Source organism: Temnothorax longispinosus, chromosome 7 (genome assembly GCF_030848805.1).
Source record: "Temnothorax longispinosus isolate EJ_2023e chromosome 7, Tlon_JGU_v1, whole genome shotgun sequence".
Classification (NCBI taxonomy): domain Eukaryota; kingdom Metazoa; phylum Arthropoda; class Insecta; order Hymenoptera; family Formicidae; genus Temnothorax; species Temnothorax longispinosus.
In genome coordinates, this window is record NC_092364.1 from 21,969,687 (window position 1) to 21,991,852 (window position 22,166).

The 22,166-nt window shown below is 45.1% G+C and overlaps 2 protein-coding genes across 4 annotated transcripts in view; one reads left to right on the forward strand and one right to left on the reverse strand.

The window, feature by feature from the left end:
• Window positions 1–22,166, forward strand: part of LOC139815563 (uncharacterized) — a 38,321-nt gene that overhangs the window by 4,777 nt on the left and 11,378 nt on the right. For all 3 annotated transcript variants that reach the window (XM_071782559.1, XM_071782560.1, XM_071782561.1), the window contains exons 2-6: window positions 1,359–2,945; window positions 3,240–3,382; window positions 3,875–4,034; window positions 4,711–4,945; window positions 5,604–5,716. In XM_071782559.1, the coding sequence (XP_071638660.1) occupies window positions 2,605–2,945; window positions 3,240–3,382; window positions 3,875–4,034; window positions 4,711–4,945; window positions 5,604–5,716 (992 nt within the window). In that variant the 5' untranslated portion in view covers window positions 1,359–2,604. The remainder of the gene's footprint in view (window positions 1–1,358; window positions 2,946–3,239; window positions 3,383–3,874; window positions 4,035–4,710; window positions 4,946–5,603; window positions 5,717–22,166) is intronic.
• Window positions 4,951–10,019, reverse strand: Sud1 (Prolyl 3-hydroxylase sud1). The gene is made up of 2 exons (XM_071782567.1): window positions 9,563–10,019; window positions 4,951–9,455 (listed from the first exon to the last, which is right to left on the reverse strand). The coding sequence occupies exon 2, from the start codon at window positions 8,866–8,868 to the stop codon at window positions 7,144–7,146; it is 1,725 nt and encodes a 574-aa protein (XP_071638668.1). The 5' UTR covers window positions 8,869–9,455; window positions 9,563–10,019; the 3' UTR covers window positions 4,951–7,143.

The following is a 22,166-nucleotide window of genomic DNA, read 5'->3' on the forward strand; positions in this document are numbered from 1 at the left end:
CCATCGCGCTGAACGATAATTCCGCTCGCGCGTGCCCGTGCCGCGGTTGGTTAGCGCGATAATTAAGCTTATACGATCCAATTCCGGCGTGTCGGCGACCTTCCTCTTCCGTTTGGTCACAGAGAAATCCGACGGTGGAGTCACGTTGACGTCAAGCTGAAGGGAAATGTGCGCGTCCTCGCGGATAAATTTAGCCCTTTACCGTGCGATTTTAGGGGCGTCACTCCCTCTGACCTTTCCGAATGAACGACGACTGTGCCGCGAAATATTTCTGGGACGGCAGAGAAGCTGAGAGAATTGGGACAGACGTGATCGAGTGGAGTTTCCGAGAAAAAGTTCGAGGGCTACGAAAAGGACAGTCGGTAGCATTTCCAACTTCCAAGCAATCGTCTCGATTATCCTGGAAGTTGGATTAAAAGAAACTCGCGCGAATTCCTCGCGCCCACCGTTTTTCAATCAAATAAAACGCAACGTTCCGAGCGCGATAACGTGATAACACTTTTCAAAAAATCGCTCAGATGTAAACGTCAAAATATAGGTCACCGATCAAATGCGCGATCGAGCGAGATTTCCCGGCGCCCTGTTCGAAGCGGCATTAATGAAGACGAAGAGAGGAAAATCTCGGTAACGCAACGAAAAGTTTTGCTTGAAAAATTTCGAGAAGCACGTAATCGCACGTTCTTCTCGAGTCTAGAGACGTGCGATGTGAGATCCACTCGGTCGCGTGAGATCCACGATCCACCCCACCACATGAGGGACACCGTCGTCGCCGTCGCCGTCGCTCGAAATTAATTTGATCGGCGTCGATTGACTCGCGTTATTCGTTGTGGCACGTTGCGATATAGGTCGGACGGACGGACATTGTTACGTGACGTACAAGGCCGCGGTGGAAGCTGCGCTAGATGGGGAAATGAAACGAGGGAGAAAAGAGAGACGTGACGGACGTTACGCGTGAATAGTCGCATTCGCGGCGCGGCTAAACAGCGGCTTTAGCGGGATATCCAATATACATCCGAGCTCGATTTTTCAATCGAAAAACGATACTCGCACGCGCGGAAACATTATAATTAAAGCGCGTCCACTCGCGTTTACGAGTGTGAAATTATGTAATGTAAAGTTACGTGATGTAATTACGTGTGTTATTAAAACAACGCGTTTTTTTGCGCCAGGAAATCGCGAGCACCGCCGGATAAGAGCGGATAACTCAACAATTCTATTTATCTCTTAATGTAGATCTTTCTACAAGGATTAAAATCTATCTACGAAGATTTTGTATAGCCGATACAGTCTGCGCGATGTCTGTTTTTAAAATACCATCTCGTCTTATTAAATCTTATGCGCGATTTTTATGTATCCAGGGGATTGGTGCGTCGTAAAGTAATTTTATACGAGCGTGCTAGCGCGTCATCGAATCGATCTTATCAATTCATTTCCGTTCTCACTTTCCCGAGAAACTGATACACGATGGGAACGATTTGAGTGTCGATGTACATGTGCCAGCCCGGAGGCGGAAAGAGGAGCGTTACAGTTCGCGAGTGTTCAGTGCGATTCTTCGAGCCGGTTTTTCTTCTCTTTCGAAGAAGATAGGCGACACGGCGGCAGAAACGGGAGAGGCCGCGAGTGAAATGACATGGTCCAGAAACGTTAATTTCGGAAACCAAACGGCGGAGATCTCGCGACGCGACCCGCGCGCGCGCGCGATCTCTCGCCGCATGCGTACGCGCACGCATACGCACGCGTGAGCAATTCAATTAAGGAAGCGCGGGCGTGCGTGCCCGCTCGCTCGCGTGCGCTCGAGCCCGATCGCGCAGCGAGATAATTTACACGTTGTACTCCTCCCCGTGGGATGAATGAACGTGACCCACACATTTCTTCCTCCCGCCCGGGTCGCGACGCCGAGACAAGAAGAAGGAAGAAGAGGGGGGGAACAGATAGAGAGAGAAGGAGACAAGGAGAGCGAAGGATCGAAGAGACGAGCGCGGAGCGGGTTGCGCTCGTGTGAATCGAGCGCTTTAAAGCGTTCGCGCGCGCCCCGATAAGGCCCGCCCGTCGCGATATCGAGCACCGAGGCCACCGAGGAAATCCCGAAAATTCGCGATCTCTTTCTTCCCACACCACGAGAATCGAATCTACGACTGCCAGACGTACGTCGAGATCCGCGTTACAGCGCGTGTTGCGCACGCGACCGATGTGTCATCACGCATCGAGGAAGTGAACGAGGAAAACAACGACGTGTTGCGCGCCGATCGTCCGAAGATCATTCGGAAAGATCGCAGCGCATCGTGATAATCCTCGCGCCTTTTCTACTGTTAATGGCACAAGTGCGGTACAATACATAGATTTCCGATCTTATACTCGCGGCTGCTTTGTTTACGCGCGAGGGGGTTGAGCGTATCGGCGCCTGTCGTTCTCCAATTTTCCGCAATTACGGCGCGGAAGTATCCCGCGATTTCACGAATGAGATAGTAAAATCGCCGCTGAGAGAAAGAGGAGGAAGAGACGAGAGGAGACGAGAGAGAGCGAGAAGAGATGTGCCGAGGGCATCTGCTCAAACGTGACACACGCCAGCGATTTCTCCCCTTCCTCCTCCCGCGATGCGGATAGATGCGACGTGGGAGGATCGTTATCGGGCGGACAATAAGGTCGAGAGCAATTGAACTCTCGGCGCGGCGTCGGTGGATTTCGCCGTTGATCCAGAAGAACGGACGACGTCGTCGCCTTCCGTCGATCATGGAAAGGAAGAGCGGAGGAGAGGCGCGGCCGAAGATCGAGATCGTGCGGGTCTCGTCCATCGAGCGCAGCAACTTCCGGCCGCTGGACGGGGTGCAGCTACGCGCGACCTACAGCCACGTGCGAGTAGGTACTTACTGCCCGGAACCGGAACCCGCGGCCGGCGGACCGACCGAAAACAAGCCGCCGATCGAGCAGACGCGACGCTTCAAGAAGTGAGTGACTTTCGTCGCACCTCCTCGATCGATATTAACTTTTAATTGCGAGAGACGGACGCGGAATATTTCGTTATCGTGACGGGACACAATCAGCTTCGCGGAGATAACAGCCTACCGCGCGGCCAATCGATAACGCCGATTTTTTTGTTTTTTTTAATCGTGCCTTGTATCGTTACCTTGCGCCGTATTTAATAAGTTATAAGTAGGTAGTAAATATCGTTTATTTTCTTTCTTGCTTGGCGATGCACGAAATAGAACGACTTAAGAAGTGCTGTAATATATGCTTTGCAGAAATTTGGGACCAGTATCAAGACTGCTGAGACGTCGTCATCACGCGACATGCCTTGCCACCAAATCCTGTGATAACATTTATAGCGTGAATAGGAATAGTAATTCTCTGGACTGGAGAGTCAACCAGAACGCCAACGAACAAGGTAATTCATTAACTGTGACTCATCGCGTCGTTAGCAAACTGAAGAACTCGGCACTGCCACTCAATTGCGACTTCTTCATAATATGTGTTTCTTTTAATCTTATTATACATATAGACACGTACACATTTTTTTATATTTTCATATTTGAATTTTCTCCCGTATATAACTCTTATTGGATATGTAAATCTGCTTTAAAAAAAATTGTTTTTATTTAAACGTATATTTGACGCGACATGTTATCGCATCTCTCGATCGATGATTTTACTTTTTATTTAATTCGTATTCGCACTCATCCTTTATACGAGAAAAAAATATTTGTTAAATTAAATTTAATTCAATTAAATAAATTGAATGAAATTAGTTAAATAAGTAAAACATTTTCGTGGTTTCTGAGGAAAATATAGATGCATCTTGTGTGCAAGGTCAATCGTCGCACGTGAACCGAAATTGAGCCGAAAGTTCGCGATTACCTTTCGTTCTGTTCCTTCCCAGATCTGCAAGCCAGACAGAGCAGCAGCCTAGACTGGAGAGTAGGAAGGTCCGTCACTTTCAGCTCCAACCGACTCCATTGGGGAAACGCGACGCGAAGCGCCGAGCAGCTTTCCAGGAGCGCGCCTCTCACTTCCGATCATCTTCAGACACCGAGCACGAGGTATGCTAATCCACGCCGATGCACCTCGCGCGCAGATCCGTTTCGCGCACGCAACGAAAGCAAATAATTTATGACAAGCTCGCCCGAGAGCGCGGCCGCCGAGCAGAAAAGTATAACGGTAGACTTTTGCGAGTCGAGAAGAAATCAGTAGGCGGTAATAACGGGAGGAGGGCGGGGGAGGTTTAGCGAGAGGCGAATCGCGATAACGTTGTGTACACGCAGCGAGGATACCGAGAAAACGCCGTATTCGAGCTACATTACATTGAAAACGGCAATTAATTTGCTGAAAAACAAAGAGCGGGTAACGACGTTCGCTCGGAAGACATGCGATGGGAATGTAAAACTCGGCGGAAATGCAGTTCGCCGCGGAAAAAGATGATTAATTGATTACACTTTTGCGAAATAATGAGCAAAGACTGAAAAAACTGCGCGGCATACAGTAGATTCCGTTTATTCTAGGATTCAAGATATAATAAAAATATTGACGCACTAAAAAACGCTTAATAAAAAATCTTCGATCTTATACGCAAAGTTAGAAAGAGAAAAAGAGACGTTTGATAACTTTCTTATCATCTACAAATCGTTTTCATTATATACATAATTACACATGTTTCTCTTGTCGCTCTTTCTGTTACTGCATATTGCCGGAAAATGAATGACAAACGTATCGCTTTAGATCGAAACTTGTGTCGCTATTGAGACGACTCTCTCCACGCCTGTCCCGTCCCGGAAGCAAGGGCTCGCTGCAATCGTCGCCGACGATTTGTCCCTGGGTCCAAGTCGAGTACTCGACAGAATCGATCGAGGGCGGCAAGCGAGAGGAGTCGCAGGAGAACGATGCCAGCTTCCAGCAGGAATTGCAGTTGAACGAGCTGCGGAAACGGATGGCCGTGATTGCCTCCACGTCCCAGGTGATTGGTAATCTGCGTAAACGTTCCGTTCTGTCTCGTCTCGTCTCGTCTCGTGCAATAATCGATAGTTGTCTAATTACGAATTAGTCGTCTGATAAACACTAAAGAAAAGTTATCGTATTCGCGCTGATGATCGATTACAGACAAATGGACGTGCAAATACGAGATAATGATAAATTTTGTGCATAAATACATTGCACATACGTGCCAAAAAGTGAAGACGTAATAATCTTAATAATCATTCAATAATAATAACCAATAATTTGATAATGTTAAAAAATTTATCTTTAGCATGGCCCTATGACAGGCAAAAAGACAATTTTTATCGTCCGATCTTCTTCTCGTAGTAGTTAAGCAACGATCAATCAAACGAACGAATTTACGATCGCTTAAAGAATGCCCGATTAGGTCACCCGGAACGGAGCTACATCGGAGGTGCGCCCATTAATAGCTTCCGGCGCGATCGCCCGAAATAGAATACGACGCGGGAGGAAAAACGAATACGAACGGCGAATAAACTCCCCATTCAATTCGTCGGACGACTAAACTTTCTCAACGCGCCCTTAAGCCATTCACCCCGATTCGCGCCAAGTTACAATCTCGCCGCGTCGTCACGATTTTCGCACTAAAACGGGTTTTATTACGTTCGTTCATTCAGGTCACGACGAAGACCGCTAACAAGGATGACACAAGGCAACAGAGTCTACCGCGACCCAGGATTCAAGTGCAGGAACCCGAAACCGAATGTAACCACCGGAACGTCCGCACAGCGTAAGCCTTTACTCTTCTCTCGATCTTTCTTCTTTCTTCCCCTCCTCTCCTCTGTAACCAACTAGACGTGCAATGGGACACTTTGTCTCACCGGTATAATAGAATCGCGTCGATTCTCGCAAAACGACGAAGCGGGCGCGTCGTTTTCCCATCTCGCACGCGAATCGCAATGTCCAACTTTTACGCGCGTTTCATGCTCCAAGAATGGGCGAGAGAAAAGTTTCCGGACAGCACGTTCGAAATACGAATTTACCGAGGGAGACTTTTCTTTCGAGCATTCAGTGCAAGTTCCTCGCTGTACCCACATCAACCTCACACGACTGCATGAACCTCACGTTTGCTGTGATTCTCTCAAATGAAACGAAGGATTCTCTTTTATGTCATGTATATACCGCATCCAATAAACAATTGTGTGTATGTTTCCTGCATTGTAATCTTAATCTCCACCTTAGCAAAATCACCGCAAAACTTTTGTAACTTAAAAACACATAAATCGCTAACGTACCGATGATTTCTTGAACGCGTAACACGATACCCATAAAAGAAATATTTTCTATGACTGGAATATATCTGTACTTATACCGAGATTTCTCGTTTGATGTCGCAAATAAGAATTATTCTCGAGACACTTAAATATCTTGATCATATAAATCTTTTGTCAGCAGCTTTCACAAACATTTCTTCGCATACGTATCGTTACCGCATTCAATATGTTTTTCGTTAAAGAACAAAAATGAGATATTCGCTCTAATATGATAATAAATTTATAAAAATACAGATATTATATTTAATTCGCGAAACAAATCGATCAGAGAACATTTAAAGTGCATCAATCGCTAAAAGGATAATTCGTCATATGTTAACAATTTTATAAAACGATTTATTTTTCTCTTTTTTAATATTTGTCAATGAAACAATTCATATATGATTATGAAAATATTTTTCATGGAGTACACATGATTTTTATGTACACTGTCTTATACATTTAGTTCTAAATATTAGAAATATTTTTTTAATATTTTAATATTTTCTCGTGAAACATTTCTATCATCTATTTCTATCGTCCTTCTTTATACATTTTCTTTAAGAGTATTATCAAGCGCTTAAATTACCAGCTTTCATAACAATTTATGCGTGCGTGCGCGTCTTTCGTATGTTTCTCTTTAATAAGAAAAATTGCGGAGAGATAGACGATCTGCGTTCGCGCGCGCGATGAACATTGGTGAATTGATTGAAATAAAAATATTATATTTAAAGGGAAAATATTGCATTCGTAAAGAGGATATTGCTCATCTTTATACAATTAATCCGAGAATATGTTAGTCATGAAACCAACAGTTACGTCAGACTTGAAACACGAATCTTTTCTTTTCTTTTTAATCTCTTTCTGCAGAATGATATTGATTTAACCAAAGAATTGTGCTAAACTACTTGTAATATGAACATATGAAAGTATACGAATAGCCATCGTACAAATGATTCAGGTATTTTTGAAGACGAGATATCAAGACTGACCTATAGACTAGACATAAATGATTATTCCGCATCGGAACTTGCATTAGAACACCTCCGTGCTCACTGACATCCACATAATCTATCGTGTCTTCTGTCTTCGGTTTGCCTTTGGCATCTTCGGCATGGAACTGTATTATCACGTCAAGCTGGAACTCGTCATCCCCACTGGCGGAATCATCTTCGCTAGCCGGTGTATCGCTACGAAACAACTTCTCGTCTGGAGACGAAGAAATTTCACCCATGTCATGCTCGTGCTTACTCGAAACCTGCATGCCAACATCTGATTGGCTGTCAAGCCACCTGGCCACCTTTTTCTTATCAGGCAAATTTGCTGGGGAAGGGGAATCGCTGATCCGTTCCCTTTTCAACTCTCGACGCGTTCCATTTGCGTCCAGGTTGATCTCGCCAGTCGAGAAACCCGAAGTCGACGCACGCGCCGATGCTGCAGCATCATCGGCACTCACGTCGTCGTCAAGCTGATCAAGCTCTATTGACTCGTCTGAAGCATCTTGAAATAGCAATCTGTCGTATAGCAACGTGTAACAGCCCGATGACCATCTCTGTAACTCCAGCGTCATCTTAAGTCCCTTGATCTCGTCGGGCACCAGCTCGAGCCCTGTATATTTATTTAGCAACAATTGAATGAAGAAGATAGATTTAAATAGATGACAGAAATCTTTTAATAGCTTCGGTAAGGTTTGCTCGTCAGCTATCTCGTAGTGACGCATATCCGGTGGGCCGATCATTCGCCAACTGATATCCCGCGACGTCAAATCATTCGCAATTCGCTGATACACAGATTCCTTCAAGAAACCTTTAAGAAACGTGTAAGACGACGTCTCGACTTCCTCTTGAATTTGTACCATTATGTTGGGCGTCAGGTACGCGTCGGAAATCCAGGAGTGCAAGTCCACTTCGATAGAGTTGGTTGGCACGAAAGTCACCTCCGGCTCGCGTCTCAGCGGGAACGTCTGTTTTAACGGGCCGTGAAACCAACCATTGATCGACCACCTGCACTTGTCGCTCGTCACCTCGGCTACTTGATGATAGGACGTGTCCACCACTTCGAAGAACACGAGAGAGTTATATTCGGGGATTAATGATTTCACCGTCTTCCTGGGCGAGCCGTCCTCATCCGTGTCGAAAAGATCTAAAGCGCCGCCATCCTCCTCCGACCACGTCTCGGTCAGGTAAAATATATAAGCAATTCTTCTGTCACCCATATTATCATCGTGACACAATAAACGGTCCGTGTCATAGTAACGGGCACTCGACATCGAGACTTTTCCGTTTAGCTCGATGTCCGTATTTCGCTTCATCCACGATACCAGATCTGTTTGAAAAGATCTGTTCAGCCTTTGAATGCACTTGTCGGTGGCACGGGACAGATCCTCGGTTTTCTCCAACTGATAGAGATCGAGGGCTCGACGTACATGATTGTGACGGTCTAATTCGCATTTTAAGTTCTCTATAATCTCGTCTCTTAAGAAATTTGATATCCTACATACTTTAAAGGGTTTCGATATGATTTCCAGATTGGTGCTCTTAAAATCGCTTTGAGAACGCCAGAGTTTTTTGAATTCTTCTTGAAATTTGGCAGTGTTTATGTGTTCCGAGAACAACGTCTGACCCGCCATAATCTCTCCGTTTTTTTTTATTAAACATAGAAATCTTAAATCTACGAATCTACTCCTTTCCTCAATACATAACAACCTTGGCAGAAAGATATCGGCGCTACGCACATATTATCCCTATATCTCGGCAGAGATTCTCCTAAGCTTGTTTAATCCTACAGAGTTCTTTTCTTACATTTAAACCATAATATTGCGCTGTAATATTTTCGACACCTCGCTTAATCAGAAAATCTCGAAAATAAAGTTGTAAACAAAATATATTCAATCGACAACGTTACCGTTACGTTTTCCGCTTTTACAGATAATAATATATTAATAATAAAGTCGACAACATTACCGGTTTTTCGCTGCTTTCCGACCGAAAAGTCGCGATAAACGATTCGTGAGTCTCAAACGCACGTGGTAACGCTTGGCCGACTACCTAACCTCTTTGCCGATTCCAATTCGTCGTCGACCCCGTCGGCGAAGTCTTGTCGGCGTGTCTCCGGGACGGTGGACGGTGTATCCGGTATCCGATTGTGGTTTCGGCGGTCAGTTGTTCCACTGCGTAAAATCCACGTGGGCGTTCCAGCCGTGCCACGTGTTGTGCCCTGCGAACACGGCAAGCGAAAAGACGCCGTTAATCGCGAATGTCACTCGTGATCGTCACGACCGGTCAGTAGGGACGATTCAGACGATTCTCTTGGATTCTACGTACCACGTAAATTGCGGCGAATGTCAGTGTGCCAGAGAAGTCCGTCTCTCCCTTCGTTCGCGCGTAAACACGCGTGGCGATGAACGGCAATGTCGATCTAGCGGCTCCGACTGCTCCGACTGCTCCGACGGCCTCGAGACTCGAGTAGTTTCGCGTACTAACCTTTCGAAGAACATTCGTTCTCCGAAGGCGGCAGGAACGTAGCACTCGCGACGACGCCCCGCGGGAATTTCCGATTCTCGCACTCTCGGATTTCTTGTCCTTCTCAGAGCCCATTCAGACAAACTTGCATAGTTGCAAATTATTCAATCGCATCTCTGTCACATATAAACGCGCGTAAAATGCGATTGGATAATTTTCTTTGTGCTATGTGAAATTTGTTTGGATTGGCACTCAACGTCCAAAGTGGAGACCTAATGCGAAGCTTGTTTTCTAAATCTTTCGTGCAGTTTATTTCCCCCCCCCCCCAACGTCCAATTACATACATATTTTATTTCACGTACGTAAGAAGTATGACAATAGCACAGCTGCAAGGAATAAGCTACGGGGCTACGGGCATGTCGGCGCGTTCGAATTTCGAAATTGGCGCGGCCGCCAGGCGCCGGTTCGCCCAGGTTCGCCGCCGCGCTGTCAGGCGGCGCCGACGTCGCCGTGGCAACATGGCGGGCGCGTGTCACGTTTGACGGCTACGTCGGCTACTGTTGCGTGGTCGCGCGTGGAGAGAAGAGAGAAGAGAGAGACTCGCGGAGCACGGCACGGCCCTGGGACCGGACCGCCGTGTGTGATCGTCGAGTGTGCGAGTGCGGTGCGTCGCGAGACATCGTCGCGAGGAAAGTCGTACGGCCGAATCCATCCTGGAACCCGATACCTGAGGGACGCGCGCATACCGTGAGTAAATATTGCGTTTCGCGTGGAAACACATGACACACGTCCCGACCGCGGTCGCGATCCACGCGGTTCCCCTCATCCTCGCCGATGTCCCTCCTCGTCGAGGCGCGATTCCGTCGCTCCCTCGCGGTGCGTGCACGTTGCCTGTGCCCGTTGTGCGTCGCCAACGCCAAAGCTGCAGAGGGTGGGGTCCTTCCGGAGTCGTAAACACGCGTCCTAGGACACGCGGGGCTGCCGGGACCTTCGCCTTCGCCGGGGTGCTCTCGCCAGTGTTCTCTCGGTTGTGCCGCGAGCGTCGCAGGTTCGCAGGCAGAATCATCGTCGACGTTACGCGTCCACGCCGGCCTTCCCGGGGATCTCCTAGATTTCGAAATCCTTCCTGTCCGTAGATTTCGGAGTTGGACGGCCTACACAGCTGCGCCTACTTAGAATATTCGAGAAATACGAAGATCGAAAAATGTTCTCTTCCGCCCCTTGAGATTCGGAGCCGTCCGGCGGTCGAATTTGGCAGGTGTGCGCCTGTAGGGTGCTCGCCATCATTCCTTTCGACCTGGCATGGCGCGGTGTATTTATCTCGACCCGGTTACAATGGCATTGATGCGACTGGTGGATCAGTGACAACGTTAAACGTAGAATGATGTTACATTTTCTAAGGTGAAAATTGACGTCGTCAGATTCAAGTCGATCGTCGCTTGTCGCAGCGCTGTGCCTTCGCACGATGACCACGTCATCGTCGGAGCCCACTCGTTCGGAGTACCCCCGTACAATGCCGTATACATTCGTCCGCCTCGCGTCATTCGTACATGACACGTTTGAACGTCACAGCCGAACGCGAGTCATCGATCGGCGACCCGTCGTTCCTAGTTTCCTATACGCGAGGGGTTTGTTTCAGGACGTTTGTCCATTCGTCTAGGTATGCGAGGGAGAAAGGGGCGGGAGAGATCTCACGTTGATTCAGCTCCACGGATCTCGGCTCGGAGATTATCTCGAGCATGGTAGGCCTTGAGCCGACACTTTCCTACGACGTCCTACGACGAGAACGGGCCTTCGAATTTTGAAACGACCGTGTCGGCATTCGTTCGCGGAGGCGAACCAGCCAGCAGCGGTGTTTTTTGTCGCGAGCCGTGGGGTTTATGTACCGTGTTATTCGAGTCGCGGAGATTGCGCGACTTATTATCGATTAGCAAGCGCGGTCACGTGTTGGCCGTCGACGGACGCCGTTTTTCTTACAGTCCGCTCCAATGTCGTAGCTGACGCTTATAGCCGCTCTCGCGTATAGCCGTACCGAAGCGAAAACCCATTTCCGACCGGAGATACCTCGATTATCGATATCTCCGTTCAGCTGCGACTCACGTGTGAGTCTCTCACGCGCGCGACTCCACTTTCTATAAATTAACTTTAGTAACTAGAGATTCGATTTATAATTTTATCGATTTTCCCTGCTTTTCTATTTCGTGGAGTTGATCAGATTCTTCAGAGGCTCGTATATATTTCGGTCGCTCCAATTTTCATATAAATTTACTTCGTATTTCAACGTCAATGATCTTTCACTCCAAGCGCAAGTCAAAGTCACGCGAGTAAGGCACTTTGGAGCGATCGATGGTCACACGGGAAAAAGAACGCGCGCTCTTTGATAGGATGGGATCGTGCGCGCCCTAATCGATGCACCTCCCGCGATGAGGGTTCATTATCCTTTCTCCTCTCCGTTCGCTGATAGGATACCTCCGGAGTGTCGAGTTTAACGACTGCGCCACTTCAGTCGCTAAACTGTCAATCGCGTCGTTAAGGTTGTAGTTGAAGTTCGACGTACGTCGATTAATGCGGCCGTGCGTGTTCATGCGCGTGAACCGTTATCTTGTATTGGAAAAAAAAACGGACGACATGTATAACCCATTTATTTGATCTTCACACGTGATGTGAAGATTTAATTAGGCAAAAATTGAGGGAAAATGAAAGAATTACGCTTCTTCCCCGAAGCTTGAAAAAAGTAAAAGAATTACGTCTTTCCCTAGATTTTAGAAATACATCTAATTTGTAAAAAAAAAAGAGAAAAGAGACAATTTACGTTAATTTAAATGTGATAACGTGTTAAAATTTTAATCGCAATTCGTGAAACGATATTTCCCGATTCTTTTTCCGATACACCCTATTTCTCACTGGCACCTGCTGGCAGCGAGGTCGTGAGATCACTTGGAGATTGTGAGAGAGTTTGATCAATGACGTACGAGCTTTAATAAAGCAATAACGGTAGTGTCCAAGAGCCCAAGGCTCGCACACGTCGCTCGCAAACGTAGCACATTAAAAATAAATATCGTATGGATTTCAGGGAACTTAACAAAAATCTATCGACAAAAATTTAAAAATTGCGTGCTTAACGTTATGATAAATTATAATGTTTAACTAGCATTGATTTGTAGCTGCGAAATTGCAACTTCTTGAGAGCATTATTTGTACGATAGTCTCATTTTCTTTTCGAAAGTTCTTTGTCTATCAGTTTTAATAGAAATTTAATATTAAATAAATACAAAACTCTTCACATATCGGGATTAAAATTACCGCACTTTTTTGGGCATACCGCGGATAAATAACGCTAATGGTTGTAATTGAACATGCCAAAGAATGTAAAATTATAATTTTTTTTATTGGTAACGTTAACACATATATTACATTGTTTAATTAGTTTGTCATTGATTATGTGTACACACAATATAATATTATAAATTTAATTATATATATTTACACTAGGGAAAATTATATATATATTACAATATAGTTTTATTTAATGCCAACGAGATGTGTTAAAGTAACACAGCTGGTCACCGACGATCGGCGCCGCATGCAACATGTTAAAATTGTGTCGGCCGCATTTCCTTCTCTCTTCTTCGCGACGGCAGGATAGCGGCTCGCCACAGCCGTAGTATTCGCGTCGCCTTATGGCATCCTCCGTTCGTCAGTAGAGTGCTTTCGAGTGCGGCGTGTGCGCGCCGTCCGCGTCGAAGAGATTCCCGGGTGGTCGGTCCTCGCTCTTCGCACGCGCGCGCTGTTTACGCCGTCATTGTTTCCGCGCGCGGATCGTTACGAGAGTGATTCTCAACTTTAGCTCCCGGCGATGGTGCAGCGAGGTAATCAACGCGCTCTTGAGTATCGCGATAATAATTCGGAGCGATTGCGAGCAAGATGATTGGCGATCGATGGCCGATCTAACGACAGACACGTGTACATACATTTTATCGAAGACACATAGCTTGAAGGCGAATTTTATATACGAGAATCATTTGTTTATTTGTTTTTGTGCAACACACAGGATAAGTCTGCTATTATCAGTCCTTTTTTTCATAGTTTCTCAGTTTAACGCTTATCTCTCTGGATATTTGATACTATTACAATTGGGACTATATTTGAATTGATGAGACGTCGTTGCCAGATACACAAGCGCAATTCACGAATTGTCATTTCACCGCTCAAATGCCTCGCGGAATGACTCCCGTATGATGTATCACGAGCACAGCCGCGATAAAGTGCGCTCGACATGACGCAGCTGCCACGTTGCAACTGCAACGGAGCAATTGCCGCATAATTTCTCTCGACGACTATAATATTTTGCGCTGATCGTGTACGGTATACAAGTGACAGCTTAAAGCGAAGTCAAAAACCAGCTTGTTTATAACGGTTTGGAATCGCGGACCACTTAAGGAGTCACTTCAAAATAATTGTGATAAATGCAATTGAGATTTTCGATTAAGATTCAATGTTTCCGTGCTATCGCGCGCAAACGTCATTTTCTGAGTCGCGCCTCTAACCAGTCTACAAAAAGCTGATTCGATCACGAGATTGCGGGCCGACTCGTTTATCATTTAGACTTCAATGTCCTGCCTTCGGATTATCGACTACAATTTTATCAGTATAATATATTACAAATATAATCGCGCTTTCAAAGTGGATTGCCTAAATAAAAACAGATCCGCTATTCGGACATAGGCATCCGATATGATTCATTCATTCGGCTATAAATGCCGGTCAAATCACGATACGAAAGTACGAGAACAAACTTCTCACTCGTTAAAGTGTTAAAACAATGTGAGTAATTCGTACAGCCCCATTAAAGAGCGATCCGAGCGTGCGGTCGAGCGGTGACAGATTCGTGAGCGCAGCTTCTATTTTTATTCTGGACATGTGCTAAATACGACCGCGTCATCTCCGGCATCGAGTATTGTTGTCTTTATTGCCCTGTGATGCCTGATCGTTACGACTCCGGAGACCTTATTCGCGCGTTTCACGTGAAAAGTCGGTTCTTACCCGGCACACCGGGCCTCGTAATTACAATAGCGTCGACGAAACTACCGTACGAACCCTCCTCGCGCTCTTTGTTGCCCGTTGCCCGTTTTACACGAAACACCGTATAGTACGGTACGTATAGTACCGGTTCTGTTGCTGATCGATAAAGAGGAATAAAGAACCGCACACGGTATACTCGGTAAAACGCTCCGGCGTTCCTGCGGAGGCAAGTAACAGCCTCGAACGAAATTTCGCGCCCGAAGAGAGAATCATCTCTTTTTTTTCTTTTTAAAAAAGTTACGCTTGCAGAGCAAAATAACGGGACAGTCGGGATATCGGAATTAACTGGGGAAAATGTGCTTTTGTCTTTACTTTGGACATTTTGCGGAAACAATCGCAGTTATCGTGCTCTAGACAAAAATTTTTGAGGGATGGTATGGTACTTTTACTGGAAGTAACTATAATCGTTGGCTCCATATGTGGGGCATAACACGCTCTTAAAGGCAGTCACAACAGACTCGCAAGCCTGTACTTATTTATTGTGTAACGGTGATGCCATTAACCGCGTCGAGGATTACCCCGGTGACCCTGTTTGCGTTTATTTCCTACCCAGCTTTCATTGTGATCGCGTCGACGTCTTATGCCAGGGGGGCGGGGGAGAGGGCAAGCATATCCCCCTCATAATGCAGCCGATTTTATATGCGCTCGTCGGACTAATATCTGGAACGTAACAGGTTCTTTTATGGTGGGCCCTCTACGCTCTGTGTCGCGAGGCCCGCCTCCTCACATAATTTATCACATTCGCGTGGGCGTACGTGCGTGCGCGCGTGCTGCGAGACGCACAGGCAACCTGCATCCCGCGCGGCTCGCTTTCCCTTTTTCGGAAATCCGGTTCTCCCTTTTCTCCCCTCTCGACGGAAAGATAAAAGGCCGTGCGTGCAGCGTGTCCTGCGTCGGGACACCCCTGTATTGTTCTTCGAATATGACCGTTCGAGACGGAAATGAACGTTGACGTTTCTCTCCTTTCGTTCCTCGTCTCGCGCGAAAATCGCGACTGCGAAACGTGACTCAATATTCATTGACAAAGATTTCTATATAGCTATTTGTTGTACATTCCTTGTAATTATATAGGATATACTAATCTGAAATAGGAACATCTGTAAGCATGTTATATGGAAATAGTTGTCGACTGACTTTTTGTTCGAGTCTAATGTTTCCTCGTCTTAATAGAATAACATTAATGCGCACACGACTACAATTGGACACGTATGTGGCACGACATTCCATAGAACGACACAGATGCACGCAACCTCACGCACTCGTCCATGTTCACATTATAATACATCCATAACCAAAACGACGCTTTGTGACCGAATATGTAGAGCATAACATTGCACACACGTGATCGTGACATTTCGTTGCATGCGCTATCGGCACCGTTTACAAAGAAGAGAAGATATAGATGTAGTTTCCGTAGGAATCATAGGAAAAATAGCCGATGAATTCACGATGCCTTTTAGCCGTTCCTCGCTCGTTTTCCATAAATGCATCGAATATAAAGTGCGGGCGTTTCACCCGAGAATTGTTCGGCAAAACGTTTGCGCGACAAACTCCAGCCGCTTCGTTCTCCGCGATTCACGATGCTTTCGACATCGCGAATAATTGCCGAAGCTTATTGTGATTCAACAACGTCGGAATGCATTTTCGTCAGCGTCGCGCTTTGCGCGCGCTCGCGTTCAACTCGAGCTCATTTTTATTCATACGTCGCGCGAATAAAAGCGCAGAGAGCGCGCTTGATGTATAATTTATTTTTAATTCCCGCTTGTATGTATGTAACATTGACTGATATAGCTAAAGACATTTTGAAAATTAAACGTCTCCCGAGGAGCAGAGCCTTGACACGATTTGGACAGAACCGGAAAGGCGGGTTCACCTCTGCTCTAATACTCGGCGCAATCAACACAATGGCTTAAAATACAGAGGCTGAAGCGATTCTTTATTGTCTCGTTAGTAATTGGCCTAGCCAACCCACGCTCAATTTAATAGGCACGAGAACTCGTTAGAGCCCTGATTACTTCGGAGCCGAATCGTATTGAAATCTGTACATACATAAAACATAAAACGGTCTCGTACGAGATATGACATGCATCGATCCTCTTGCGGACAGAAACGTTTACGCACCCGGTCATTAGCTTGACGCGTATCCGCAGGCGGATACGCCTTTAATTAAAGCCACATGGGAGATTTAATGGCGTGCAATTAAAGCAGTAAAATCAAGATATCGTGACTTACGACACGTTATCGTCAAATTTCGATTCTGATAGCTTCTCAGGCAAAACTAACAATAGTGATTGGATTCTTCTACGCGGATTTCGATCGAGGTTTCTCTCTTTTTCATCACCCGGTATGCAACCTTCCGCTGCGACGTATGTACGTGAGTTCTTCGTACCTCTTACTTCCTGCGACGACAATGTCGATGGTATCGCGAATGTTTTTATGGGCGAGTGGACAATTAAGTGTTTCTCCTTCGGACAATGGCACATCTTTACGATAATTTGCGTAGCGGATTAGTTTCTTTAAAGCTCAATCGATAAACAATTTGCTTCTTGCGATTATTACGTGAAGATTATTAAAACGATGGTTTTAGCGCATCTGCCACGCGAATATAATTAATCTATCCAATTGGAATTGAACATTTTGCTAGCGATTATTATAATTATATATTTGAATGACTGCAATGTTTCAACGGGCAGTCAAATTTCAATCCAATTGCAATCTTGCGAATTTACGACTGAACACCATTGCTTTTCTCTTCTATCTCGATCATTTCATCATTCCCAGCACAAGAGCACATCAGTCGAAAAGCCATTTGCGGGGTTCCTTCCGCGATGCCGATGAATCAGGCTACAAATGCAGCATTACGTTGACATCGCAGCATCGGGATTACAATGCGTCATGCATGCATTCAGTGAATCATCGACGTCCTGTTTTTGGCGCTAGGAGGCTCACTTAAACCTCCCAAACTTTATTACCCTCAAGATACGACGTAGCTCCATACGAGCACGCCGGAAATTCGCAGGTAATTGTAAAGAAGAATAATACGACGGAGAAGATGGAAAAGCTTAAGGGAGGTATATAGGCGCCTCCTGATTTAGCTGACACAATTTTTCTCAGACGTTCGTCGCGACGCGCCCCGGTCCCTCTCGTCCTTCTCCTCCGCGTTTCACTTTTGGCCTGTCGCAGCAAGGAGGGGCGACATCAGTGAGAGTATAGTTCAAATGTCATTCTGGTTTATTTTCGTTTATATATAGACGCGAGAGAGTTCAGCCGGTGTCACTTACCCCTGAATACCGACGACGCTCGTCCGATGATTTTCAGAAAGCGCGGCGAGGAGGAATTTCTCCTCCGTCGCTTGGGAGTCGCGAAACTGCATCAGGGACCACGCCGGGGAATACAATCTTACGCGAAATATGTCTGACAGATTAAAAACGCGACTTTTAATATTAAAATTAATATGTATACGTATCCGAGAGATAAAAATATACAATCGACTATCGATTTCTAATTTTTATCGTCTCTCGCGTCGGTGAATCTCGCGCATGTTAAACCCGTTCGTGCATGCGCGTATTTTCTCTGTTGCATGTTGGATGGGTAAACCGGAAAACGGTTCTAATACCGGTATTTGAACCGTCTAGCTGCGACAATGGCTCTCTATTTTAAGCCAGACTTCTTACAATTTGCCGTTTATTTCGTAACTTAATATATCTCGTAAGCTTTCAACTGCGATGTCCTGATAAGATTTCCATCTATATGTTCGATCTGAGTGTCTATAAATTTGCGTAAACATTCGACTGATGTACATGCTGAAAGAAAGATTTTGCGATATGTAATTTTAGAATTAGAATTGAATTTAAAAAGATTGTAAAACTAATCATTTCCGCGTACAATAGCGACAATGTAAATTAGTATTTTAATCTGTTATTTATATTTCTAGAGCTTCTAATTTTATGATTACTGTGAATTAAGGCAAACGATGTGCACCTTAATTTTTATTTTGTTTAATTATTTTCCTCGAAGCAAGCCTAGCCTAGAAGATAACATTTTCTTTGCCTATAGGTATGGAAAATCTCGTGTCAATGTACTCCGTGACGAAACGTGAAATCATGAGAACAAACGGCATTTTGCATTCAGGTCACGCGTGATAAACGCAAAAGAGCCTCTTGCTACATGCTGCCGTCAATTGCTGGTTAGGTGTATAGAAGTCGTGTATAGAAATCGTCGATTAATTAGCGTTGCTCGATTACACATGACGTTTACATAGCTCATCGACGCGATGCTTTGATAGGTATATTAAGTATCTAAGCCAAATTATCAGAACACAAAAAATTTTATATAGAATTAATTTGCTAATTGTTTGCTATTTTTTGCTTTTAAAGTAATTTTTTTGTTCCAGCTATTAAAAAGTTACGAAGGGCTGTTTTTTTACAATGGCGTGGCAGCTTAATCTTAAGCTTAAGCTATCCAGCCCTTCGTAACTTTTTAATAGCTGGAGCAAAAAAATTACTTTTAAAAGCAAAAAATAGCAAATGATTAGCAAATTAATTTCATATAAAATTTTTTGTAATTCTGATAATTTTGCTTAGATAGCTTAATATACCTTGCTTTTGATCGCTAGCGATCTAATCTTTCTCTGTCTCCTGTGTATAATTGCTCGCCACGATGGCAGGTATAAATGATGGAAAGAAAGGAGGAGTAAATACGCGAAACATGCAGTTTTGAACCTTCACTCAAAGGCAGGTGCATTCGAAAGAGATGGATGTATTGACACGCGAGATATTTTAAGGCCTCTTGCAGAAGATGAGATAATGTGCATACACGCACCTCTCTCTTTCTACAGGAAGGAACGAACGTACCTCATTCTCTCGCGAATTCCTTCGTTTGTTCATTCGCGCAACAGCACAATCGTATTTTACGGATCTCGTTGAGCGTCGAATCGTAATCTATCAAACTTGGTGCACGAGCTATTGACTCGCCATCTCTAGATAAACATCAGGTGCATAGTACTTGAATCCGTACTTTTAACTTTTTATATTAATTATATATATTAATTATTAGGATATTATTAGTAATATATAGGACGTGTGAAATAGTTTTTTTTTAAATACGCCCCACGCGTGAAATTCTTCATTAGACTCGCTTATGTTAAGCCTCGTGAGTCGCGGTGCGGCCACTATATCGCACTTGAATTCATAGCTGCAGCGCTCTTGGCATTCCCAGACGGCAGCTCTTGTTTCGCGCTACTCATGCTTTCAACATTTAGGTCTTATTTATGTTCTCACTGTACTTTTTCGCGAATCTTATATTTGGAACTGTCGCGCGAATATGTTGCGCCAACAATATCTCATTTTCATTCTTATAAAACAAATTATGATTTTATCATCTACTATGTCAGATATTTTATTAGGCTTATAATGTGCAGTTTCGTGACATTGTTGAAGATTTATCCAATATCGGAAAGTTTTATGAATGCTAATTCGCGAATGCATTCTAATCGACTGTAAATCGTTGCTCACGAAATTTGCTCCCATCGATGGCTCGCGCTTTTCGTGACCGAGGATCGTTTGGCGAGCGTCGTGACGAGCATAATCGTATAAGTAACGAGAAGGAAAAGGAACCGGCCCAAAGTGTACAGGTCGAGGAACTCTCTCGTTCGATAGCGCCGAACTTCAGATTCGGCCGAAACCTGCATTTCGGGTTAATACTTCGCGTGGCATAAATTTTTGCGAGAGAAGGATGACCCCAACGCGCTTTCTCTCTCTTTCGTACTCGGCGCGATCTTCGTGATCAGATGGCATCCGTTCGCCGACGATCCCGGTCGAGGGGTCCGCTGAAATTACGGTGGTCCCTTGAACGAAGAATACCGAGTTTGACGTGGTCTCCAGGTCGTTAACGCGCGAGAAGTCGCTGACATCTCAGGACACTCGGTGCCGGTGCAAACGAACCGAGACGCGGCGACATGAATCGCCGATCTCTTCGACGACATCCCGCATCTTGTCGGTTTCAATTGCCGAACTCGTAAATCTCGTCGCGAACGGCCTGCACCGAAATAGAATAGTAATAGAGGAAAACCCTTGCGTGAATTATCCGGAAGACGAGAGATTTCCGCCATGCGGACATTCGTTGCTCTCTGTGATATTTCGAGGCAGTGCAAAGAGGAGGAGAGATAAAATGTGTCTTTTATCTTGTTTCCGTCTTCTTTCGAATCTATTTAATTCTTTCGTTACAATGCAAACTGGATTCAGGAACAGTTTAAGAACAATTTTTATTATGCTGGATAAATTTTTGTACAACGATTGAGCGTAAATCCTAATTTTTTCGCGCACGTCTCCAAGTCAGACTCGTTGGAGCATAATTCATTGCTACATGAAGACTCTTTGTTGAACTTTCAGAGAGTTTGGCACTCGCCATAAATTTTAATTTTTATTATAGGCTTAGTTTGCGCGCGTTCCTCGGAAACTTTTCGCAGAAAAATTATCGCATTTTTCTCGGAAACTCCTATCTCAACAGGCAAATGAATCACGCCAAGTTATTGAAAATACAAACAAAGTTCAAACGTAGTCCTTTATACGCATCTTTTATATACGATGTTTTGTCACGTGGGTCGAGTTCGGGAACAGACACATACCCTGCAATGCCACGAAGAAGGAGAAACTATTACGCAGGCCGTAAAAGCTCTTACGGATTAACGATCCGTAAAAGACCACGATGACAGGAACCGAAAGGAGTTATTAGCCCTTGCTAGCGACTTACACGGCACTTATCCGCTCGCCCGCATGTAAAATCGAAGCTGCTCAAGTTCGTTTACGAGAGGAGGCGCATTATTTCGATCATTAAAAAGCTTGCACCGTTTATCAGTCCAATTCTTGGAAGTGTTTAGATTTGTTTTATCGCGTGTCATATAATATTTCAGCAAGAAAAAGCATTTTTATCTCTGATAATTTTTATCTCTGGTAATCTTCGGTTTCACGTTGAACAGTTAGAAATCGGCGAAGTAATTCTGACGATTTCAAATATTTTCACAAGCAAAAAAACATGTCGCATTCGTTTCAGTGTTTTAATAATCAAGTTCCATAAAACTGGAGAGGATAAGACATGAAGATTTCTCGCAAGTTACATGGATGCGATCAGCTTTTGAAGCGCGTTTCTCTTCAAGACGTGCGCGCGCGCGCGCGTGCCGGGCACGTGTACCCGCACTCGCGGTTCCCTTTAAGTTTGTGTTACCCTTCCACATTCGTTCACGCGTTAATGCCCGCGTAAAGAGAGAGAGGAGAAGCAGGAATAGAAGGAGAGACAGGACGCGGGGAAAGACGCGGCACCGTGTACCATCGTGGTTTTTTGAGCGTTCCAAAAATATACCCTCGACTTGGGGAAAGATAAAGAGACC